We start from the raw sequence: 20,959 nt of genomic DNA on the forward strand, positions 1-20,959 counted from the left end.
TAGTTCTAAAAGCTGTTTTGTTTATCTGTTAATTTGTTGCAAAGGGAACCTTGGCACTGCACAAATAGGGGGGGTAACAGAATATGCAGGTGTCCCACCTATTCATATGGTATTTCCAGGTCTGCCTCCTGTTTTTCAGATCCACTTTCTTCCCCCAGCCCTTCTTTACAGGATGCTGCTTGTCCTGCAGTGACACCCACTGGTAACTCTAAGATGTTGATGCTCTTGCAGGTTCCCCACAGCTGGGCCCTCTTTGTGAACACCTCCTAGTTAATGATTTCTGCAAAGCACAAAGCTGCAGGTTAACTCTGATTCCCCTTTCCCATGTTATCATCTTCCCGGAACCCCCTCTCCCTCTCTTCCCTTCTATCGGTGCTCTGCAGGCCTTCCTACCAGCTAATAAGATCTTCATTGAGTTATTAGAATATCCTGAGTACAGCACATCAACCCTGCTGCATTCCCTCGGCTGCTGGAACTATCTGCCCCTGCAGTCAATGCAGAGTTTACATGTCATCATATAACTATGAATTTAGCATAATAGAGTCTACGGGGATATTTTTATAGGTTAGCCTCTTAATAAGTCCAGGTGTGGTTTAAAGACTTTTTGTGGCAAGAGTTATACAAGAAATAGGTGCTAATTTAAAAAACAAAAACAAAAAACAAAAAAAAGGTATCGCTTCCATTTATAACTGTACCCAGACTGACCTGAAATCTCCTTGCCTTAAATATCTGCATGCATCCACCCTAACTGACTGAGATCGTTTACAGTTCACAGCCCCTGCCCTGATTTAGGGGCTCTCTTTGCCAGCTCACACACGCTCGGGAGCATGAGGGCTGGTTCTCCCACGTAAACAGGACAGCCAGTCACCTACAGGGCATTAAGAGCTAAATCCTCAGAACGGATGAACTCTTACAACACCCATGGGAGTTTTAGATGCCCTGTGCCTCTGAGGATGTGGTTCTAACAGATAAGGAGGCGCTTGCTTCGGAGGAAGGAGTGGATGTTTGTCAGTTTGTCACAAGACATCACAACTCCTAGCGGTGGCCCTGGGTGTGTGGCATAAGTATATAAGGACACTGCAGGAGGCACGGTTCAAACTCGGTGGGGTTTTGTGGTTGTGTACACACTTCTGGTGTTTTATGAACAGAAATGCCTCAGGAACATGGGTTTTAACAGCAGCTATGCTTGTGTTGTATAAAAATCACTGGACAACAAGCCTATCATAAGGACCAGATCCTGCAAAGGTGTTGGGTGCCCCCAATTCCTGCTTCAGTCAATGGGAGTTGGAGGACACGCAGCACCTCACAGGATCAGGCTCTAAAAGCTATAATAAGGCACTCATTAACTAAAGGATTTAGGCCCAGATCCTCAAAGGTAACTCCATGTGAGCTAGGTACCAAAATACCTTTGAGGGCCGTAGTGCCTGGGGCTTGGTAATAGAACACACAGCCTTTCATTTCTTGAGCAGTAGTCCAGCACCATCCCAGACGAGTAGCGCCCCAAAGTTGCTGCTGGCTGCATGGTGGCATGCTGTGAAAGGAGTTGATGGGGCTCGTTCCACTTGCTCCTGGACAACTGTGTACATCACAAAAGAAACCTGCACATTTGACACTGGAGACCCAACCTCACACGTTATATGCAGACAAAACTCCTGATGCAATCAGTGAGCATCTGGTGTGTGCAAGGAATGCAATATTGACCTCCTGACATTATTAACAGAAAGACCAATGAGCAAATGGGCCATGGAAACTGAACTACTTGACTTCCTCTCCCCTAGAATGGGGCCCTTTGCTCAGGTTTGAGACAGGTTCTAAGCGCCTGGAGGATAATAGGGTTATAAGGAAAAGCCAGCATGGATTTGTCAAGAACAAATCATGCCAAACCAACCTAATTTCCTCTTTGAAAAAATTACTGGCCATATTTCTGATAGGGAGGAAGCCATAAAAGTGTTATAGCTTGATTTTAGTAAGGCTTTTGACGCAGTCCCACATGCCAAACTAGGGAAATGTGGTCTAGATAAAATTAATATAAGGTGGGTGCACAACTGGTTGAAAGATCAACTGCAAGCGTAGTTATCAATGGTTTGCTGTCAAACTGGGAGGACAGATCGAGGGGGGTCACACAGGGGTAAGTCCTGGTACTATTCCCTATTTTCATTCATGACTTGGATACTGGAGTGGAGCGGATGCTTATAAAATTTGCAGATGACGCCAAGCTGGGAGGGGCTACAAGCACTTTAGAGGACAGGATTCAAATACAAACTTGAATATGCATCAACCATGTGATGCAGCTGTGAAAAAGGCTAATGTCATTCTGGGGTCTATTTACAGGAGTGTCATATGTCAGACATGAGAGGTAATTGTCCTGCTTTATGTGGTACCGGTGGGGCCTCTGCTGGAGAACTGTGTCCCATTCTGGGGAATCACACTTTAGGAAAGACATGGACAAACTGGAGAAAGTCCAGAGGAGAGCAACAAACATGATAAAATATTTAGAAAATTGGTCTATGAGGAAAGATTAAAAAAAATACTCAGCATGTTTAGTCTTGATGATTTCTCAGGTCCCATCCAGCCCTACAGGTCTACGATTCTACAATTCTGTGTTGATGGAGCAATGGGGAAGCTTGCACTGCTTCTACTGCACAGGTTGTTGCTATGGCTATGGATAAATAGAGATCCTCTGTTTCCAGTGCAATTGATCTAACGAAGTCCAAGCGAACTAGAATATAGTAAACACAGTGTGTGGTCAAAGCACAGGCCTAGGAGTCTACTGACTGGGGTTCTAGTCATGGATTTTCCACTAACTAGCAGTGAGACCTAGAATAAATCATCTGGGACCCAGGCCTGCGAAATGCTGAGTAATCTCAACATTTACTGATGTCAGTGGGAAATGAAGGCAGTCCAGTAAGAGGTGCTCAGTAATTCATGGGATTACATGCTCAACCACCCTTCTATATGGCAAATCTAACTGAAGTCCACCTAACTCACAAAGGGAGGGTTGAGTACCACACTCATTGCTTGGAAAGTGCTTTGAGATCCTCGGATGGAAGAGGAATAAGAAGGGCAAAGTATGTTATATTATATTATTCTTCCATCCAGTGTTCAGTTCTTCTAAATATATTTCACAGCGTTGGCTCCCCCAGTGCCAGATTCAACTAGAAGGTAGAGCCAGTGAAAAGTTTAGATCCTACAAAAACTTAAGCACATGCCCACACTGATTAGTTTCACTGAAGTCAAAATCCTAATTAATTAATACTTAATTGAAGTCAATAGGACTACTCACATGGGCAAAACTAGGCATGTGTTCAAATCTTTGGGAGACTAAATCTGGCATAACATAACGTTCATTCTTTATGTATATTAATGCATTAGTTATATTTATGTATTTATTAGTGATGTAGCACCCAGCAGATCTAGCAATGGCCCAGGACCCCAGTGTGATTGGTTCTATACAAACACAGAACCAAAAGACAGTCTCTGCCCCACAGAACTTATTCACAGCCGCTACCATTTACCATCAAGTGACTGGTTAGTAGAAGGTTAAAGGCAGAGGTTCCAAACCCAGACAGAAATCTAATCCCGCCTTTAAAAAACCTTAGACACAACCTGCTCCAAAGAGTTTAACATCAACTCTCCTCATTCCAGCGAGACTGCAGAATATTCCTTTTCCTGGTGTGCTGTTTAACAACTCTGAAAAGGATGAACATCAATCTACATGTAGTAATTTCCTCCCGAAAAATAATGACATGTAGATGACAGATTATGATGGACTTTGAAAGCCTCCGAGCTTGCATTACCTGGGAACCTTTCCAAAGCCTGTGAATGTTGGTATTTTACCAGTAAATACAACGTGGCAACTTGAGGCGCCAATATCACAACTTTCCCTCTAATTAACCCCCCCACGCCCGTGCCCTAAACGGAGTATTAATATTTTGTATTAATTAATGGCTGTTTGTTGTTGTTATTATTAGCAACATTCGCTGTAGAGCCCTCGGGGAACTGCTTTGTAATGTGCCCTGTCACATCTGACAAGACAATTACCTGACAGCCAACCTGAAGCAAAACCCAAACTGCCTCCGAACGGCTGCTGGGGAGAACGCCCGGAGCCCGAGCTGCTCTGTCTAGGAGGGAACTGAGCGGGTGGGAAATAGTCAGAGGGAAGTGAAACTGGCACCACCCTGGAAGGGGCCGAGTCGGTTTTCATTCCGTTCGCTCTGGAGGCTGCGCGGTGCAGCTAAAGAATTAAGCCACGAGGCGATTAGGATGTTTCTAATCAACCCGATCCAGTTAACCTGGTCACTACATCAAAATCAATCTGTTTAACCCGATTCTGTCTGGGGGAGGCTCGAGTCCTGGCTACTTACTGTGCCTGGATACCAGTGCAGTGGGGGACAGGCACTAGCGCAGCTAATCGAGGGCGATTACCCAGAAATGCAAAGAGCTTTTCGGAGCCACCTCTGTCTATTTCACCCGGGTTTAAAATACACAAAACTGCCTCTGCGGTTGGTCCCCAGTGTTCTTATTTCTCCCGTTTAAAATCCTGGCTCCTCGGAGCAGGTGGAACCCGGCGGAGACTTCCCCAAACTTGTGCCCTGCACCGTATTAAAAGGGCAAACGGCTCAAACCCACCTTTAGATCCGCCAGGGAGAAAGCGGTGGGGTCGGGGCTGAGCTCTGCTGGGAGAGGCCCTGCATATTCCCAAACTTGTAGCAACGAAACTCCCCCAGCGGAGAGATTTTTCGCAATGATCCAAGGGGGTGGGATGGAGCCAGACGCCCGATAGTCAACAGGAGTCTTTTCCTGGACTTCCCCGGGCTTTGGATCAGCCCCAGGAATCTAGGGGCGGTTCAACAAGGCAACTTCAGAGGTACAGTTAGAACTGAAACGTGTCAAATGACGCCCTAACCCCGCCACACACACCTGTGTAAGGACTTTGGGCAGAGTGACTGCAGCGTGGCCTGGCTCTGGTTAAACCCGTGCAGAGGCAGGAAGATGCTAATGGAATAATGTGCCACTAAAAACAAGGCTCTTTATGGACTCTGCGCGGGAAGCACTAACACTATCCAACCTTTCTGTTAAAAAACGAGGGGGAAAGAAATTAACCAGATTAACAGCAAGATTTCCTTCGCTAACTTCAAGAGAGCGCTTGCGTCCCCCCCCCCCCCAGGCTGGTGTGCTGAGCCTGGCTGGGAGGGAGGAAACTGGGGAGGGGAAAAAACCCAATAATAAAAGAGAACATGTAGGTATCTAAAATCCTGGCGCTCGTTGGCAGAGGAATCTCGATTTCAAGGTGGAGGCTCAAGGCTGCGGTTAGCCAGCCCCAAGGCAGAACTCCCCATGCAAACAGTTTGAAATAGCAGCCAGGGGAAGGAAGGGTGCAGCTACCTTCTCTCGGGAGCTGGCGTGAGGTGCCTGGGTTTTCGTTGACCGTTTCATAGCATGCGTCAATTTCAGAGGTGGCGGGGACTGTGCTAACCCGGGTCAGGGGGGGATCAGGGCTGAAGCGACGTTAAACAGCGCAGTTCAAAGGGGGTAAGGCCTCCCTGTAGGGGAAGGATGCGCTAAGAATCGCCCCTAGATTTTGTTTGTGTGGTTTGGTTTTGTTCTTGAAAGCGGAGGAGAAGGAACATCTTTAAACTGGCCATGGGGGGAGAGCGTGTGCTGGGGGGAGGACTAGGCTCAGCGTCCGACCCAGAACTCCAGAGCGAGTCCTGGAAGCGCTGGCAGGCTCTGCCCCTCTGCGACAGCTGGCAGCCGCGCTCCGGCCTCTCTGGGGATAAGGCGCAACTTCGGTGCAATTGCCCGCTTCCAAGCTGCTGGCCAAGGGGATCTTTGGAAGAGGGACAAGAGCCAGCCGCCGCCTGGATGGAAGGGGCGAAAGGCGAAGAGGAGGAAAATAAATAGAAAATGAGAGGGGGGGGGAAAGATTTGTAGAAAGAACAAAACTTTGTACAGACAGATCCCGGCAGGTCCCTGCCGTTGTGGCGAGGGGCGGCCCATGACTCAGCGTGGCATACAAGGCTGGGCAAAAGACCCGTCAGAAAGGACAAGAACTACCACAGATAAGTACCTGGGTGAATGGCCGGCCAGCCAGCTTTGAAGGGTGTAAACCCCGCAAAGGGTCTTGGAAGCTCTCCCAGCTGCATTGCCAGGGAGTAACTTGAATTAATTACAAACTCCGTTCCGGTTGGTATCCTTAGCCCCTTAAACTAGAAACAACGATGTACAAATCTTCGGAAATCCGGAGAGTTTGTTTTTTTAAAGAGCTCCAGAATCTAAGAAAATAAATCGTTCGTTTCTCTTGGGGAAATAGGAAGGGAAGCGGTTCCAGACAAGGGGTGGAGGGAACCCGCTCAGGGTTCTCACCTAAATGCATCCCGCCCCCCGATCCCTTTATTTCATCGGCATTGCTGGACGTTTGAGAGGCCGAGATGCAGCAGCTGCTTCGCCTCCCCTGAACTGAAAACTCGGGAGAGGAAAGAGTGAGCGCCGGTTAGCGCTCGGGCGTGGAGGTCATTTCTAGGTGTTCAACGAGAAATGGGGTCGCATTCCCCCGCGGGTTTCTGTGGAAGGGTTTAGGGGCAGGAAAAGCCAATCCGGCCAAATCCCCTAGCATGGACAGGGATGAGAACCACACACACACGCGCGCGATTCTATCGATTGTTACATTTACTTCCTAGTAGGATAAACCTGCCTTTGTATGTTATTTCTTCCTACCTGATGGCTCGGGTACGTGTGTCATTAAAAGCTAGATAATCCTGCTCTGGATCTGTTTCCTACTTTATGATTATTTCCTCCGTCTGCGCTGTATATACTTTGCTCGATTTACGGGTCTATTACTGTTGTGATGTTATTTCTAACTTATCAACCTTTAGCGCTATATTATTTAAAAAAAAACCATCAAACGCAAATAAACATTTCGCTAGACAGAGCCCGGCAACGGAGCAAGAATTAAAAAAAAGATGAAAATCGGTTTGAAGGAAAGAGTCTGAGAAATCTGCAAATAAATCACTAGAACATTAAAACTTCGTCCTTGTTAAAAGCCGTTTAAATGAGGAGGGGAGGGATTCTTCCTCCTCCTGTCTCGTCTTCAGCATTTAGAGCCCATTTAAATCATTCGTCCGTGGGTTTTTTGTTTTTAAACATGCAGAAAAACTTTCTCAGCGTGAGGGGAACTAATGATTCAGCTAATTGTGGAAAAAGCAAAAGTTAAAAAAAAAAACCCACAACCCCCACACACATCAACCCAGGCCTACCCCCTATTGGTAATAACCCCATTAGGAGCTTCATCAGCGGTGTAATGAAAGCAAACAGGGTGGAAATTGCCTGTAAACAGTTGGATCTGGGCTGTAATTAATTCAGTGTCTCTTTTAATCAAACTGAAAGGAGATCAGGTTCCTTAGTCAGTGTGTGACATCACCCAAAAAGCACCGCAGCCAATGAGAAGGGCGGATGCTCAGACACGTGGCCCTGGCACCTTAAAAAAAGAAGAAGAAGAAGAAACCCAAACTGAAGTGACACTAGTTCATTTTTTTAAAGGGGAACGTGTCACCAGCGGAGCCGGCGGGTCCAGCCTGCCGGTGCCTCTGTCCAAGGTGCTGAAACCGAGCCGCGCTCAGACCGCCCCGTCCGTCTCCGGGAGGGCGACCCAACCGCTTCGACACGATGGGTGCAGCCGCTCCCAGCCGCGCAGCCCGGCGCTCTCAGAGGTGCTGAAATCTCCATCCAGCCTTGTGTCGTTGGACCGGCCTGATTCTTGATCTCCAACGCAGGATCCGGCCGAGGTGCTGGCAGGGCGCCCCCCTCCCCCCTTAACACCCACCTCCCCTTCCCCCCACATTGATTTTTGAATCATTAACTAGTTACGGCGCTGAAAACCGCGTTGGATCGATTCCCCCCCCCTCCCCATCCAACCTGCGGGCGCTGGAGTTCAGAGCTGATAGATGTATGGGGGGGGGGGTGGAGTTAGGATTAAATCGACGGAGGGGGGTCCCCCAAGCAAACTTTGACTTTTTAATCCTTTCCCTCTTTCTGCCTGTCTGTCTGTCTGTCTCCCCCCGAACGCAGCTGGCTGCGATGCTGAAGCAGGAGGGCTGAGCCTTGGATTTAATGCACCGCGCCCCCGGGGATTGTTGCTCTACCGGCTCCCTGGATCCCAGGCTGAACTTTGCCTTGTCCCAGCCCCACCCGCCCCCGCCAGGTCCGGGCTGCCGGCCCATGTCCGCCTGAAAGGTGCCGGGTGTGAGCGAACGGCCGGGGCTGGGGGACGAACCTGGCCATGGAAGGCGCCAACGGCTTTGGGATCGACTCCATCCTGTCCCACCGAGCGGGGAGCCCGGCGGTGCCCAAAGGAGACCCTCTGATGGGGGAGTGCAGGTCCCCCCTGGAACTAAGCCCCGGCTCCGAAGTCAGCAGCGGGTGCCCGTCTCCCCATTCGCCGGGGAAGGACTGTCTGGAGGCGGTGGCCCCCCGGCAAGGGGTGGCCGTGGGCTTGGAATCTCACCTCCCGCCGGGTCAGGGCTCGGCTCCTTCCCAATCCAGAACAGTGACCTCGTCTTTCCTAATCAGGGACATCCTAGCCGACTGCAAGCCCCTGGCAGCCTGCGCGCCTTACTCCAGCACCAATGGACAGAGCGGCCCGGAGCCGGCGGGGCGAGTCCCCGCCAAACCCGGGGAGGACTTTCGAGAGAAAATGGACAAAAGTAGCAGCAACGCCTCGTCCGACTCGGAGTACAAAGGTAAGAACCGAGGGGAGGCGAGAGCCCCAGCCAGCGATTAGAGCTGCCACCGGCTTTGCTTTCAGAACACCCCGCCAGCCTTTCTCTTCACTCCTTGCTCTGCTGTGAAGGCATTTTAAAGAGCTGGACATTTCCTGCACTCCCCTTCCCCGTCCAAGAAAGCACCTGGCCTCTGTCTCTGGGAAAAGAAGCTGGGGCGATTTGGTTCCCTGTTATTTCTTGCGGGGGGTGAATCTTGATTTGCTCTTGATCCCGTAGGTTGGGGCTGGAGGGAAGCCTGATTCTTTACACCTGCCGCCGACAGCCCAGAAATCAGCGATAAATAATGAAAACTTCCCAAAGCTTGAGTTTAAAACAATCGGGCGGAACTTTAATTAGTGAGGTGAGGAGGGGGCGTTATAGCATCGGACTGAGGAATATTAAAATCACGTGGGGAGAAAAAAAATAGAAATGAACCCGCTCCTTAGACCAAACCCGCAGAATTTCCTTGCCCCGTAAAGATCTGAATAATTATTAATCACACGAGCGGTACATGCCCAAGGACTCCATTGATAGATTTTCTTTTAGCAATTTCATTCTGTATTTTCAGAGGGTAATTGGCTAGTACCTCGCGCAGAGAGAATTAACCTTTAGACTCTTGGGATTTTGCTTTCGAACTATTTACAGATTAAAAGAACCCGAAAGAAATGGCTGCCCCCCGTTTCGATGTATCCGTTCGCCTTTAGACATGCAGGGGAGCTGTGCGGTTTTTTAAAATAGCTGATTATTGAAATAACTTCGGGGTGATCCGAATTAATTTCACCTCCAATCCGTTCGGGAAGGATCGGCTATTACTACGCTGTACAAATGTGGGTAAACGCCACCGTGAAAAGAGAAAGAGATTCTTCTAATCCTAGTTAGTGAAAAACACTAGCAGGAGACTGGGGTTTTAACTTCACGTTGTTGAGAGGGACATTCTATAACCCCGGTGGGTTGTTTTTTTCCCTCCTGATGCGTCTGATTGTGGTGTCTCCTTGCAAGTGTATTCGGTCTCTCGCACTTTCTTTTCAAACTTTTAACGCGGAAACATTACAAATAGCTAGTTCTAACCTCTGCACCAAGTCCACAAGGGATCAAATCATTTCAAAGCGGCTGTTTGAAGTCTCCGCCGCTCTGATTGCAATAATGCACACGGGCACATCAGGCAGAATAAGATTTCTGCTGCAGACATTCCTCATTTCTGCATATTGTATTTATGGGTGACCGAAAGAAAGAAAGAAAGAAAGAAAGAAAGAAAGAAAGAAAGAGGGAGATGGTAAAAATAGGCCTGAATTTCCTTGGAAGTGAAGAACTATGATCTTCTTTGCTTGGCTGCTTCTTTATTTGTATCATTCTTAATAATGTTTTACCATTGACCTTACCATTTTAATTATAATTCATTCCCATCCTCTATTTTACATCAGATAAAAAACCCAACAGCAACAACTAGACATTAAATTAACAAGGGAAATGTGTCTCTTTACAAATATATTTGAGATAGAAAACTATTTACACCAAGCAGATTTTGGAAACTTTTTGAATATGCCCAAGTGAAGCTGCGTTTTATCGTCTCATTCCTCGCACAATAAGCCGAAGTGAAATGTATCTGGCTGGGAAGGAACAGAAATTGACTCCAGGCTTTTGAAGGCAGGTGATCAAATGGAACTCAGCATTACCAGCTTTTTTCCCCTTCATTTGTAAATCCTGCCTCTCTTTTTCAAAACTGCCAAGCTGCGAAAGAAACTAGGTAGAAAAATAAGTGCACGCTTGTAACTCCCCTAAAGCAGTAAATATAAACTATACAGAGAGATTTGATCCTCAACAGGAAATCTTTCAAACCAATTTTTTACCATGAAATATTTCTTATCAAAGCCATGCACGGCCAGGCTGCCTGCAAGTGGGAGCTGACAAATTGCATTTCATAGTAAGCGATTAAATAATATATAATAATTATTAATAATACTAATTAATAAAAGCCAACCAGCACTAACCAGGCGTTCCCCAGTGCAAGGGGGAGTCCGCAGTGAAGGACACTTTTCCGCTTCCCTGCCAGCAGAAACTCGTAGCGTGTGTTCACATTCGAACCAAGTACAGCTGGAGGGAAATACATTCAATGCATCAAATGGTAACAATGGTAACAAGTTGTTTAATTGATTAAAAATATAAGGCCCAGTCCCAAAGATAGGGCCCCTTACTCCGGTTTTAAATCAGTCTTTCCCATGGATTGAAATAAGCCCGAGTAAGGACCGAGGGCTCTGTTATGCCCTAGCTTTCCAGGCAGAGTTTACCGAGTTCAGTGGGAGATTTTGGTTTAAAACGCGCAGGCACACTTTGCTCCTTAGGATTTCAGGATTGAGCCCAGATGAAAAACAAACGCTTCCCATGCGTTTCTATGTGGCCAAGCCAGGAACTTTTCTAAGTGAGGTGGGAAAAAAACCCTGATATGTATAAGAAAAACGCCCTTAATACCCGAGCGAGCTTTTCAAAGCAATAGCTGTTAAGGAAGGTGTTTTATTTTACCTTCCGCACCTCATCTAAATAATGGGCTAAACATTTTTCGAAACTGTGTTGACTAGTCGTAGAGGAAATCAGATAAACTGTTTTGTATTCACTTGGACTGAAATCCAAAGGGAAGTTCAGTGGCTAAACAGGGCTTTCTGGGAAGCCGGGAGAACAATCGATTCCAAACTGTCATTTTTTCTCTCTCTTTTCTCTCTTTTCACCAATTAACTTTTTTCGAAGTCCAGACTTTAATAATGTTGAAGTGTTTGGCTCAGATCCTGCCCCCCAAATTCCAATGGACGTCTAAGGAAATCCAGCCACATCCGCAATAACTTTAATGACCGATCAAATAACCCCCAAAGTTTCTCCCCCATCGCTTCACCCTGAGACCTGAAATAAACATCGTGAAGATTCCATTGAAAGGGTGTTTTCCAAACTATCATCTTTGCAGAGGTCATAGGCTACTGGTTCCACCAGCCCAGATTTGATTTGATTTTTGGAGGGGGCGAAGATGGGGGAAAGTATTTGTTTCGCCAATAAATGAAACAGAAACTCATGTTTAAGAGCTATTCAGTGGGTTTGGTCTCTATCTGGTCTGCTAGATTCTGGATTTCTGGTTGAAGGGTTTCGTTCCCTGGTGGCTCAATTAACCGGATTATTGTCTTCCTACAGAGAGAAATCAACTCGCATTCAACTACAGCCCTGTCACTTCTAAAACCTTCCACAATGAAATTTACCATAAACCCCTGTAAAAACCTAATGCAGCCAATTTATATAAACTGAAGCTTTTTGTTACATAATCTCTTTAAGGAGGGGGGAAAAACAGAGCTTTTCTTGCTTAGATTTTCCAATCTAGTGCAGATGTTTTCTGGTGTAAATCATTCTTTCTGGTGTAAATCATTCTTTCTAGCCATCAGCGTCTCTGTAATATATTGGTCTGCTTGTGTGTATATTATAGAAACACAGACTTTCCTGCATTAACGAACTATCATTAAAACATCTCATTAGGCATTTTAAAAGTTAAATCATCGCAAAAGCATGTCCTCACAGCACCTTCTCACATATTTCCTTCTACCTCTTTAAGAATTCCATTTGTCTTATATCTGTGCGCCATATGCCCTATTCAGAGAGAGATGCATTTCTTTACAGTATATTAACAATGATTCGTCAGTGAAAAGTGGCTCTTTTTAAGCATTGCATGAATTTAAAAAGTAGGCAGTGCTAACAAGCCCCACGCTAACAAAGAATCTGCAGCGCCTCAACTTTATGGTCAGCAAATCCAGATTCCCTCCCACACTTGATTTTTCCTGTCCAAAAATAAACCAATCCATCCTTGCAATAACATTGGTTGGATTGACTGGAGTAAAGCTAGAGGGGATGGGGAAACTCCGTGGTCAGGCAGTGGCAGCGGAGGAGGAAATGTAAAAGAACTCAATCAACGATAATTATTATTTTTTTAAATTAGGATTTCTACTAAAAGACAAAATACAGGTCAATCCGGGACGTGATAGATAGATAGATAGATAGATAGATAGATAGATAGATAGATAGAGGGGGTGTCTGGGGATAGATAGATAGATAGATAGATAGACTTTCCCCCAGGAATTTTCTCTCCCTCTCTCTCTTTTTGAACTGCATCTCTGGTATTCAAACGAAACATGTGCCATTGGTTACTATTCTCACATCCGGTCATGCCCAGCATTTGCCCTTATTTTTTCCAACTTTTTCTGCGTTACCTTCCTTCCGAGCGCCATGACCTTTGCATCCCATCACCAGCCACACCGAGCCAAAATGCAGCAGTGATCACAGAACACCAGGGCCTAGGAGAAAAGGCAAAACTCAGGGCAGACTCGCCCGCTTGTATTTGCAAAACAATAGCCAGGGCAGAGAGAGAGAGTGTGTGTGTGTGTGTGAGAGAGAGAGACTTATTTCTTTCTCTGCCTGAGCCTCTCTGCTCCTGCTGTTGCAAGGAAGCAGCCCAGAGCCGCTCTGGATCACCCCTCCGTCTGTCCTGACACCATGTGCATTCTTCCCCCCTCCCCTTTAGTGAAAGAAGAAGGGGACCGAGAAATCTCCAGCTCCAGGGACAGCCCCCCGGTGAGGCTGAAAAAGCCCCGCAAAGCCCGCACCGCCTTCACCGATCACCAGCTGGCGCAGCTGGAGCGGAGCTTTGAGAGGCAGAAATACCTGAGCGTGCAGGACAGGATGGAGCTGGCGGCCTCCCTCAACCTCACTGACACCCAAGTGAAGACGTGGTACCAGAACAGAAGGTAAAGGCAACACGTCGCCAATCTCCCTGTTTTCCCCACCCGCCCAGGGGGGTTCTGGGGGCAGCCTCTGGGCCCAGGGCGGCTCCCGCGGGGCTGCACCAGGGCTTCCCCACACCCAGCGACTAGGAAGTGGCTTTGAAGCGAGTCCCTGAAAGCCCCCGAACGGGAAGTTTTGCAGGGCCTGGGGGACGCACAGCGCGGGTGCCAGGGCCCGGGCTGGCGCAGCGAAGGCAGCTGTGCGGAGCGCGGGCCAGAGGCTGCAGCGCGGTGTTACGGGCCCGGGTGAAAGGGAGGGGTTTGAACGCAGGCTGCAAAGCCAGGCCCGCGGGGGCAGGCGGCCCGCTGCTTGCAGCCCAGGGGCAGTGAACAGCGGAGATTGGCCAACGCCGCCGGACGCCTCCGCTTTGGCGGGTTTAAAAATAGCAACCAGAGAAGACAGCCCGACCCTTATCTTTAAAACAAAACCTCCCGGAGCCAGAGCCAAGGGAATCCACCCGTGGAGCGGCCAGCAGCCTGGCTGGGCGCCAAGGAACGGGGGCTGGGGGTTGGCCTGGTCCGAATCTGCCCCAGGTGCAGACGGACAAGCGTCCGGGGTCACTTTGCTACTCAAGAACTCTGCTCCCGAAGGCAGCCCAAGGGTAACCCTGCCTGAGCCCCCCCCCCCGTCCCCAAAGCCGCGCAGGATCGGGCCCGACCCAGCAGTAGGAGGCAGCTTGGCAGCCGCTCCTAGAACCGACTCAGAAAATCACAATGAACAATGCAAGGCCTGGGAGCCCTGCCCCCAAGCACCAGCCGGGTGAATGCACCCCCCCCATGCAATGGGTGACAATACCTGGGTCTGCGTGAAAGCAGGACCCCCACCCCCGGCTGGATAATAAGGATGAAGATGAGCCGCCCAGCCGTAGGCACACGGGGCTGGAGAGGCAGAGAGCCCCACAGCCTCTTTCACACCAGGCGAGGCCGCGGGACACGTGCCTTCCTCGTCTCCTTGTGATAGTTACTTGCTTAAAAAACAAAACACCAACAGCAACTGCCTCCTGCCCCCCTCTGCCCCCGGTGCTATCCTGGGGGGCTCCTGTTCCCAGCCCCCCCGGTGCTATCCTTGTGGGGCTCCTGCTCCCAGCCCCCCCCCGTGCTATCCTTGTGGGGCTCCTGCTCCCAGCCCCCTCCCGTGCTATCCTTGTGGGGCTCCTGTTCCCAGCCCCCCCCGTGCTATCCTTGTGGGGCTCCTGCTCCCCCCCGGTGCTATCCTTGTGGGGCTCCTGTGCCCCCCCGGTGCTATCCTGGGGGGCTCCTGTTCCCAGCCCCCCGGTGCTATCCTTGTGGGGCTCCTGCTCCCCCCGGTGCTATCCTTGTGGGGCTCCTTGTGGGGCTCCTGCTCCCCCAGTGCTATCCTGGGGGCTCCTGTTCCCAGCCCCTGGTGCTATCCTGGGGGCTCCTGTTCCCAGCCCCCGTGCTATCCTTGTGGGGCTCCTGGGGCTCCTGTTCCCAGCCCCGGTGCTATCCTTGTGGGGATCCTGTGCCCCCCCGGTGCTATCCTTGTGGGGCTCCTGTTCCCAGCCCCCCCCCGGTGCGATCCTTGTGGGGCTCCTGTTCACACCCCCCCCCGGTGCTATACTTTTTGGGCTACTGTTCCCTGCCCCCCCCGGTGCTATCCTTGTGGGGCTCCTGTGCCCCCGGTGCTATCCTTGTGGGGCTCCTGTTCCCAGCCCCCCAATCAGGAAGCCAAAGAATCCGCCCCCCAAACAACCGCCCAGGAAAAAGGAAGAAACGCGCTTTTCGATCAGCACAACAGCACAACACATCGGCCCATGAATAATAAATCCCGGGCATCAATAATTAACGCCAGTTACAGTAATTACACAATTATTATTATGATGAATAATTGAATGGTGGAAATAGGTCCAGCGCGTCAGCGACAAAACTGGCAAAGGCTCGAGACGGCCGAGGCGCCCAGCCGAGCCGGTGCCGCCCGCCCCGACCCGCTGGTCCCGGGCTCCGACCCCTGCTCCGGCCGGGGCTTTGCGAATCAGCGTCAGCGCCGCCAAAGGAGCGGCAGACACGCCTGGTTGTCAGCGTGACCCGCTGCCTGGTAAAAGTGCGTCCCGCCTTCACCCTGGAATCGCGTGTTTCTTGGAGGGGCCGCGCTTTCCTTACAGCCAAAGGACACTCGTAACACCCCCCAGCTAGGGATAGTTTATTCTATTTCCCACCCCCAGAGAGACAGCGGAGTGAGTATTTCTCAGGCCATTTAGAAACCGATCACAACATTTGTTTTTTATAAATTTTTTTTGGGGGCGGGACATGAACAAATCTTGTGGGAGTTTATTTTCCCCGTTTAGGGTTATTTATCTGGTTTCAATTAAACTCCTAAGGCAGCTATAGACATCTCAGGTGCTATTTCTCTCTCCAGATTTCCAAAAGACCTTGCACGAATTCAATCTTCTTTCTAGCTTCATCTGAAATCTGAACTTTTTAAACACAGCTTTAATTTGGTTCCGGTGATGTTCAGGTGCTTGTGTGAAAGTTTTAATAACACAGCGCCCTGATTAGAAACCAACAAGAATCCCAGTGTCTGAGATTGCAGATAATGCCGAACTATTCAGGAGTATGTTGCATCTAAAGAAGTGAGGGGTTTTTTTAAACCCAGGAAAGCATATGCCCAAATAAATCTGTTAGTCCGTAAGGTGCCACCGGCCTCCTTGTTGTTTTTTCAGGCATGTGTGTAATTCTATCTTAGCATGTGATCATCATATATGATAACATAGATAATCACCTGCCTGAGCTGGCAAATTAGAAACGGATATTTCCAATCACTATAGATCAGCCTATGTGCAGTTATGTTATCATGTGTTGTGATCACATATTATTATTACACACAATATAGCAGAGAGTATGTCTGAGACCAGTTACCTGAAGATATTTTTCCAGCTCAGACATACGATCTGATACATTATATCCTTGTGAGTAACTAATAATAATAATAATTCCTATCTCATGAGCACATGTGATAACATATACACATGCGCGTGCTGCATAGTTCGCATGACACTGCTAACATACTATTCTAATATAGCACCCTGGGCTTGCATAAATAGCGGGCAATTAATACTCTTGTCAATTTCCCTTCCCCCCCCCCCACTCCTTCACGTTAATATTCGCAAAGTCAACATCCAGCGAGTCCACCCTGGTTCCTGGCCGCTGGGAAGATAAATAGCTGCGGGAAGAGAATTTGGGTTCTGGAAACAATCGTCAAATCAAGGATTGTGTTGTCCTGCGGTCCAGCACAGGCGTGTTTGTGTTTGTGTGTGTGTGAGAGAGATTCCACAGCTTTCACCCAAACTATATCAAGCGTGCGCGCTGCAAATCTCTCCCACCGCTCACTGCAGGAGGGGCTGCGTGGGTCTCCAGGGGCTTGCCTGCTCCTGGGAGAAGCGGGGCTGGAGAGTTGCAAACGCTGAAGTAGCTGGAGGGGTGTTGAGGTTTCTTGCCCGTGGAAGGCCACTTCTGCTCAGTCGGAGGAGCGGGGGTGCCCCCTCGGCTCTGCACTAGGCCCGCGGGGCTGGTTTTTCGGTACCTGTTGGCTCTCTCCTGACCCGCCTATCTTGGCTTCCCTCCGCAGGACCAAGTGGAAGAGGCAGACAGCGGTGGGACTGGAGCTACTGGCAGAAGCTGGGAATTATTCGGCCCTCCAGCGAATGTTCCCCTCTCCCTATTTCTACCCGCAGAGCTTGGTCTCCAACCTGGACCCGGGAGCGGCCCTCTATCTGTACCGGGGCCCCAGCGCCCCTCCCCCGGCTTTGCAGAGACCTTTGGTACCCAGGATCCTCATTCACGGACTGCAGGGGGGTAGCGAGCCGCCCCCACCTCTGCCCCCCCTGGCAGGCGTCCTTCCGCGAGCGGCTCAACCGCGGTGAGGCGCCGACTCCGCAGCAAAGGCCGCTGCCAAGGAAGCCAAGAGGCCCCCTCTGCTCCCTTGCGTAGACCGTCCTGGCCATCAGAAACTGTACACCGAGCTGGGGGGGGGGGAGAGGCGGGCCAGATCCTTGGCACTTCAGCCCCCGCCTCGCCACCACACAAAACCATCGTTCACCCTAAAGGAGCAAGAGAAACTTGGAAAGGGAAAAAAAAACTCATCAAACGAAAACCTCGCGCGCGCTCATCTTGCGCTAACATCTTGCGCGCCCTCGCTTTCATCTTGCGCTAAAATCCTGCGCGCGCGCGCGCTCTTTCGCTGCGCTTAGCGGTCAGCGCTCCCGAACCGGGAAGGGGGGGAGAGAAAGGGAACCCAACAAACAACAATTCAAACTTCAGGGAAAGCGTCTGTTCAAACCCGGGGGAGGAGGCCCGGGGATGTGGGGGGACGGGACACAGCGGGAACACACGAATAGTCAAGTCTGTGTGATCGCCCTATTGCAGAATCTCCTCCGCCTTAAAAACACGGGGCAGAATTAAACCGCCCCGCGGTGTACAATCCCCCCCACCCCCACACAGAGTTTTTTTTCGGCCTTTTAAAAAAACTTTTTGCTCACCGAGGCCTTTCTGCCCCCTCCCCCGCGTTCTAGCACTAAAGTTTGTCACACACAAAAAGGAGACTTCGGGCCAGAGGCTACACAAAGATCGAATCAATAAGGAATCTCCACACGTTGCAGAATTCAGAGACGTTCCTCTTTCAGGCGGAGTTAGTTTGAAGAGAGGAACTGAATTAATCTGATAAACCATTAACAAAAATAGACGCATTGGATTGTAAAGGCTCAGGAACAAAACGAGGGTTCTGTGTGTAAGAGACACACGGTTAAAAAATACCCCGGGTTTTGTTTCCACTCAAAGAATTTACTGCGTTCCAATTATATGGCGGCTTGAAGATTTAGTTCACCAACAGGACTAGCGCCTTGCTAACTTCGGGGCAGCCTGGAGTTTCCCGTTCCTTGCAGGAGCTTTTAGCACCGTGCTCACGATTAATTAACCCTTTCCACTTGACCAACGATGAGCCCAGGGCGTGGGATGGGAGCTGGCTTATGTACAGAGCGGCGATCGCTAGCTATAAATAGCTGATTCTTATTGTTAATGAACATAATTTGAAACAATGATCCGTGACCCACCCGTGTGTCTATCACAAACACACTCCCTGGAAAGACAGACAGGCAGACAGACTTCCCTCATGCTAAACACGCACCTGACTTCAGTGGGTTTTGCCTGAGCAAGGACTGGAGGATGAGGCAAAGGTATTTGCAAATCAACTAGCTCACCTGAGCATGGCTTCTAATTGTTGTTTGTTTGTTCCCAAAGGCGTATTATCCATTCTCCTTTCTGCCAGCCCCATGCCGGGCTTTGCGCTAGGGCATCCGTGCCCTGGCCTTTGTAAGGAACAATTCTACTTGTGCAGGTAGGGGGATGGCCCGGATGTGCTGACATGAAACATACAACATCTGTACCCTAATCCGATCCATAATGAACAGCTCCCACTCACCCCATGGCACCGACCTGTCGGATCGCAGCGTTACGTAGCGGAAGAGGAGCCCTTTCATGCTAACCCAAGAGTGCTCAAAAGTATGTAACTAAGAAAAATTTGTAAATACTTGTGTGCAAAATGTATATGAATTATTTATTTGTGAACCCTGAGGACGTATTTGTGTAAGTGATTCTTGTAAGTCTGTATTCCCGGGTTCTCCTGTCTGGATTTCGCGAGGAAAAGAAGCGAAGGAGAATTGGGCTTTAAAGAGATCAGAAAAGAAAAACAAAAAACTCTGGTTCTCTCTCTCTCTTTTTTTTTAAATGTGGAAATAAACTTCTTTACAAACAAGCAGATCCAGCCATTCGCGGGCTTTTTTATGCCGTTTACTCTGGCTGATCAAAGAAGCCGAAGGGAAGGGAAGGGAAAGGAGGGGGGGGGGGAAAAGGACGTTTCCACGAGTCTCACCCACAGGCAAAACGTATTTTGGCCACTCGAAGAGGGGGCCTGATTCTGCTGGGTTGTAACTCCAGCCGCTCAAGAGAAGTCACCGCAGATTTACACCCGTGTCAGAGAAAGGAGACTCATCCCTGACTGCAAGGGAGTCGCTCCTGATTTCTAACAGGGGAATCAGGCCCTCTGACTCCAGAGCCACTCCTGATTTATACTGCAGCTGGATCCGCCCCAGAGCCACGGGAAACCCGGGCAGAGCCACAGTGCTGGCATGTATCAGAGGGGTAGCCGTGTTAGTCTGGTTCTGTAAAAGCAGCAAAGAATCCTGTGGCACCTTATAGACTAACAGACGTTTTGCAGCATGAGCTTTCGTGGGTGAATACCCACTTCTTCGGATGCAAGTGCTGGCATGTGGGGAGCAGAGCCGGCAGCCCCCTCCCCATTGTCCCGGCCCCTCGCACCTTGCGGGGCGGCGGGTGGAGGAGCCCTGGCCCAGGGGTAGCCGCGGTCCTGGTGAATTATTAACGCTAATCTTAAGTGTGTAATTGCCTAAGTGCTTTAAATGATCGCTTTGGAAAATGGATTGTTTCCACCCTTTAAAAGTGTCGCTCATCTGGCTGCAGCCAGCGAGCCCAGCAGCTGGTCACCGGGACAGGCTGGGAGCGGCTACCCGTCCCGGGGACCTGACAGATGGGCTGCGAGGCTTAGCCCTGTGCCGCCCCCTCTCTCACCCCCCCGCCCAGCCAACCTGTGGGCCAGGCTCCTTGCACAGCTCCCGTCCGAGCGCACGCGGCCCTTCCCGTGCAAAGGGCGGGGGAGGGGGTGAGATGGGAGGCACATGGGGGGGGGGAAAGAGAACCTAGTCTGCAGCAGGTCCTAGCCCCCCCGCCATCCCCTCCCCCACCCCAGCTCTGCAGACTTCTCAGCACACAGCCCAGGCAAAGTCCAGCACCCATCCTCTGTCACCCCCACCCCGGTGTCCCCAGGGCTGCAGCGTGGCGCGGGGGGGCTCCAGTCCAAACCCACCCGCCTTCCCCCGGCCGCTAGCACCGCGCCCCCGGGCGGGGGGGGCACCGGGATGGGACCCTACCTCGGGCAGGGTGAACTGCTGCTGATCAAGAACAACCAACCCCTGCAGCAGGAGCGGCTACCACAGCAAGCCACGCTGGGAAACGGGGGACCCGGCTCGGCCAGGGATCTACATGTAAATGGCAACAATAGAGAACTGGAGAGCTGGGTGCGGGGGGCGGGGGGAGCCTTCGAAGAAACAACACCCAGAATCTCACAGGCCTGAGGAAAGCCAGATTCAGAGCTGACCCTGTTTCTATTCGGGGTTTTTTTTTCTTCGTGACAGTATGTCGGCATTGTTATAATTTTGCAAAATGCACAGCAACTAATTAAGTCAAGCAGCCCCCTTGCCTTTGTGGAGGGTGCTGTTTCTTTGCATCTGAATGGTGGGGTTTGGTAAATCCTCGGCTCTGGATGGGAGGGATTGTCCCCAGCTCAGGGTTAATGAAGTGGGAAAG

General features: G+C 50.1%; 1 protein-coding gene and 1 long non-coding RNA gene across 4 annotated transcripts; one reads left to right on the plus strand and one right to left on the minus strand.

The window, feature by feature from the left end:
* Positions 1–7,476: 7,476 nt before the first annotated feature.
* On the plus strand, positions 7,477–19,327 carry BARHL1 (BarH like homeobox 1). Of its 3 annotated transcripts, none has more exons than XM_039505943.1 (4): positions 7,477–7,784; positions 8,068–8,738; positions 13,306–13,528; positions 17,151–19,327. In XM_039505943.1, exons 2-4 carry the CDS (start codon positions 8,279–8,281, stop codon positions 17,443–17,445), a joined length of 978 nt encoding a protein of 325 aa, XP_039361877.1. In that variant the 5' UTR covers positions 7,477–7,784; positions 8,068–8,278; the 3' UTR covers positions 17,446–19,327. The 3 variants fall into 3 exon arrangements, with proteins under 3 accessions (XP_039361877.1, XP_039361878.1, XP_039361879.1); XM_039505944.1 differs by having other exon boundaries at positions 7,477–7,709; XM_039505945.1 differs by lacking the exon at positions 7,477–7,784 and having other exon boundaries at positions 8,013–8,738.
* LOC120386567 lies at positions 10,440–13,539 on the minus strand. Its single transcript, XR_005589783.1, has 4 exons — positions 13,446–13,539; positions 12,995–13,078; positions 10,748–10,850; positions 10,440–10,499 (listed from the first exon to the last, which is right to left on the minus strand). It is a non-coding gene; the product is annotated as an uncharacterized LOC120386567 (long non-coding RNA).
* Positions 19,328–20,959: the final 1,632 nt, after the last annotated feature.

The sequence above is a fragment of the Mauremys reevesii genome, linkage group 19, assembly GCF_016161935.1.
Source record: "Mauremys reevesii isolate NIE-2019 linkage group 19, ASM1616193v1, whole genome shotgun sequence".
NCBI lineage: Eukaryota > Metazoa > Chordata > Testudines > Geoemydidae > Mauremys > Mauremys reevesii.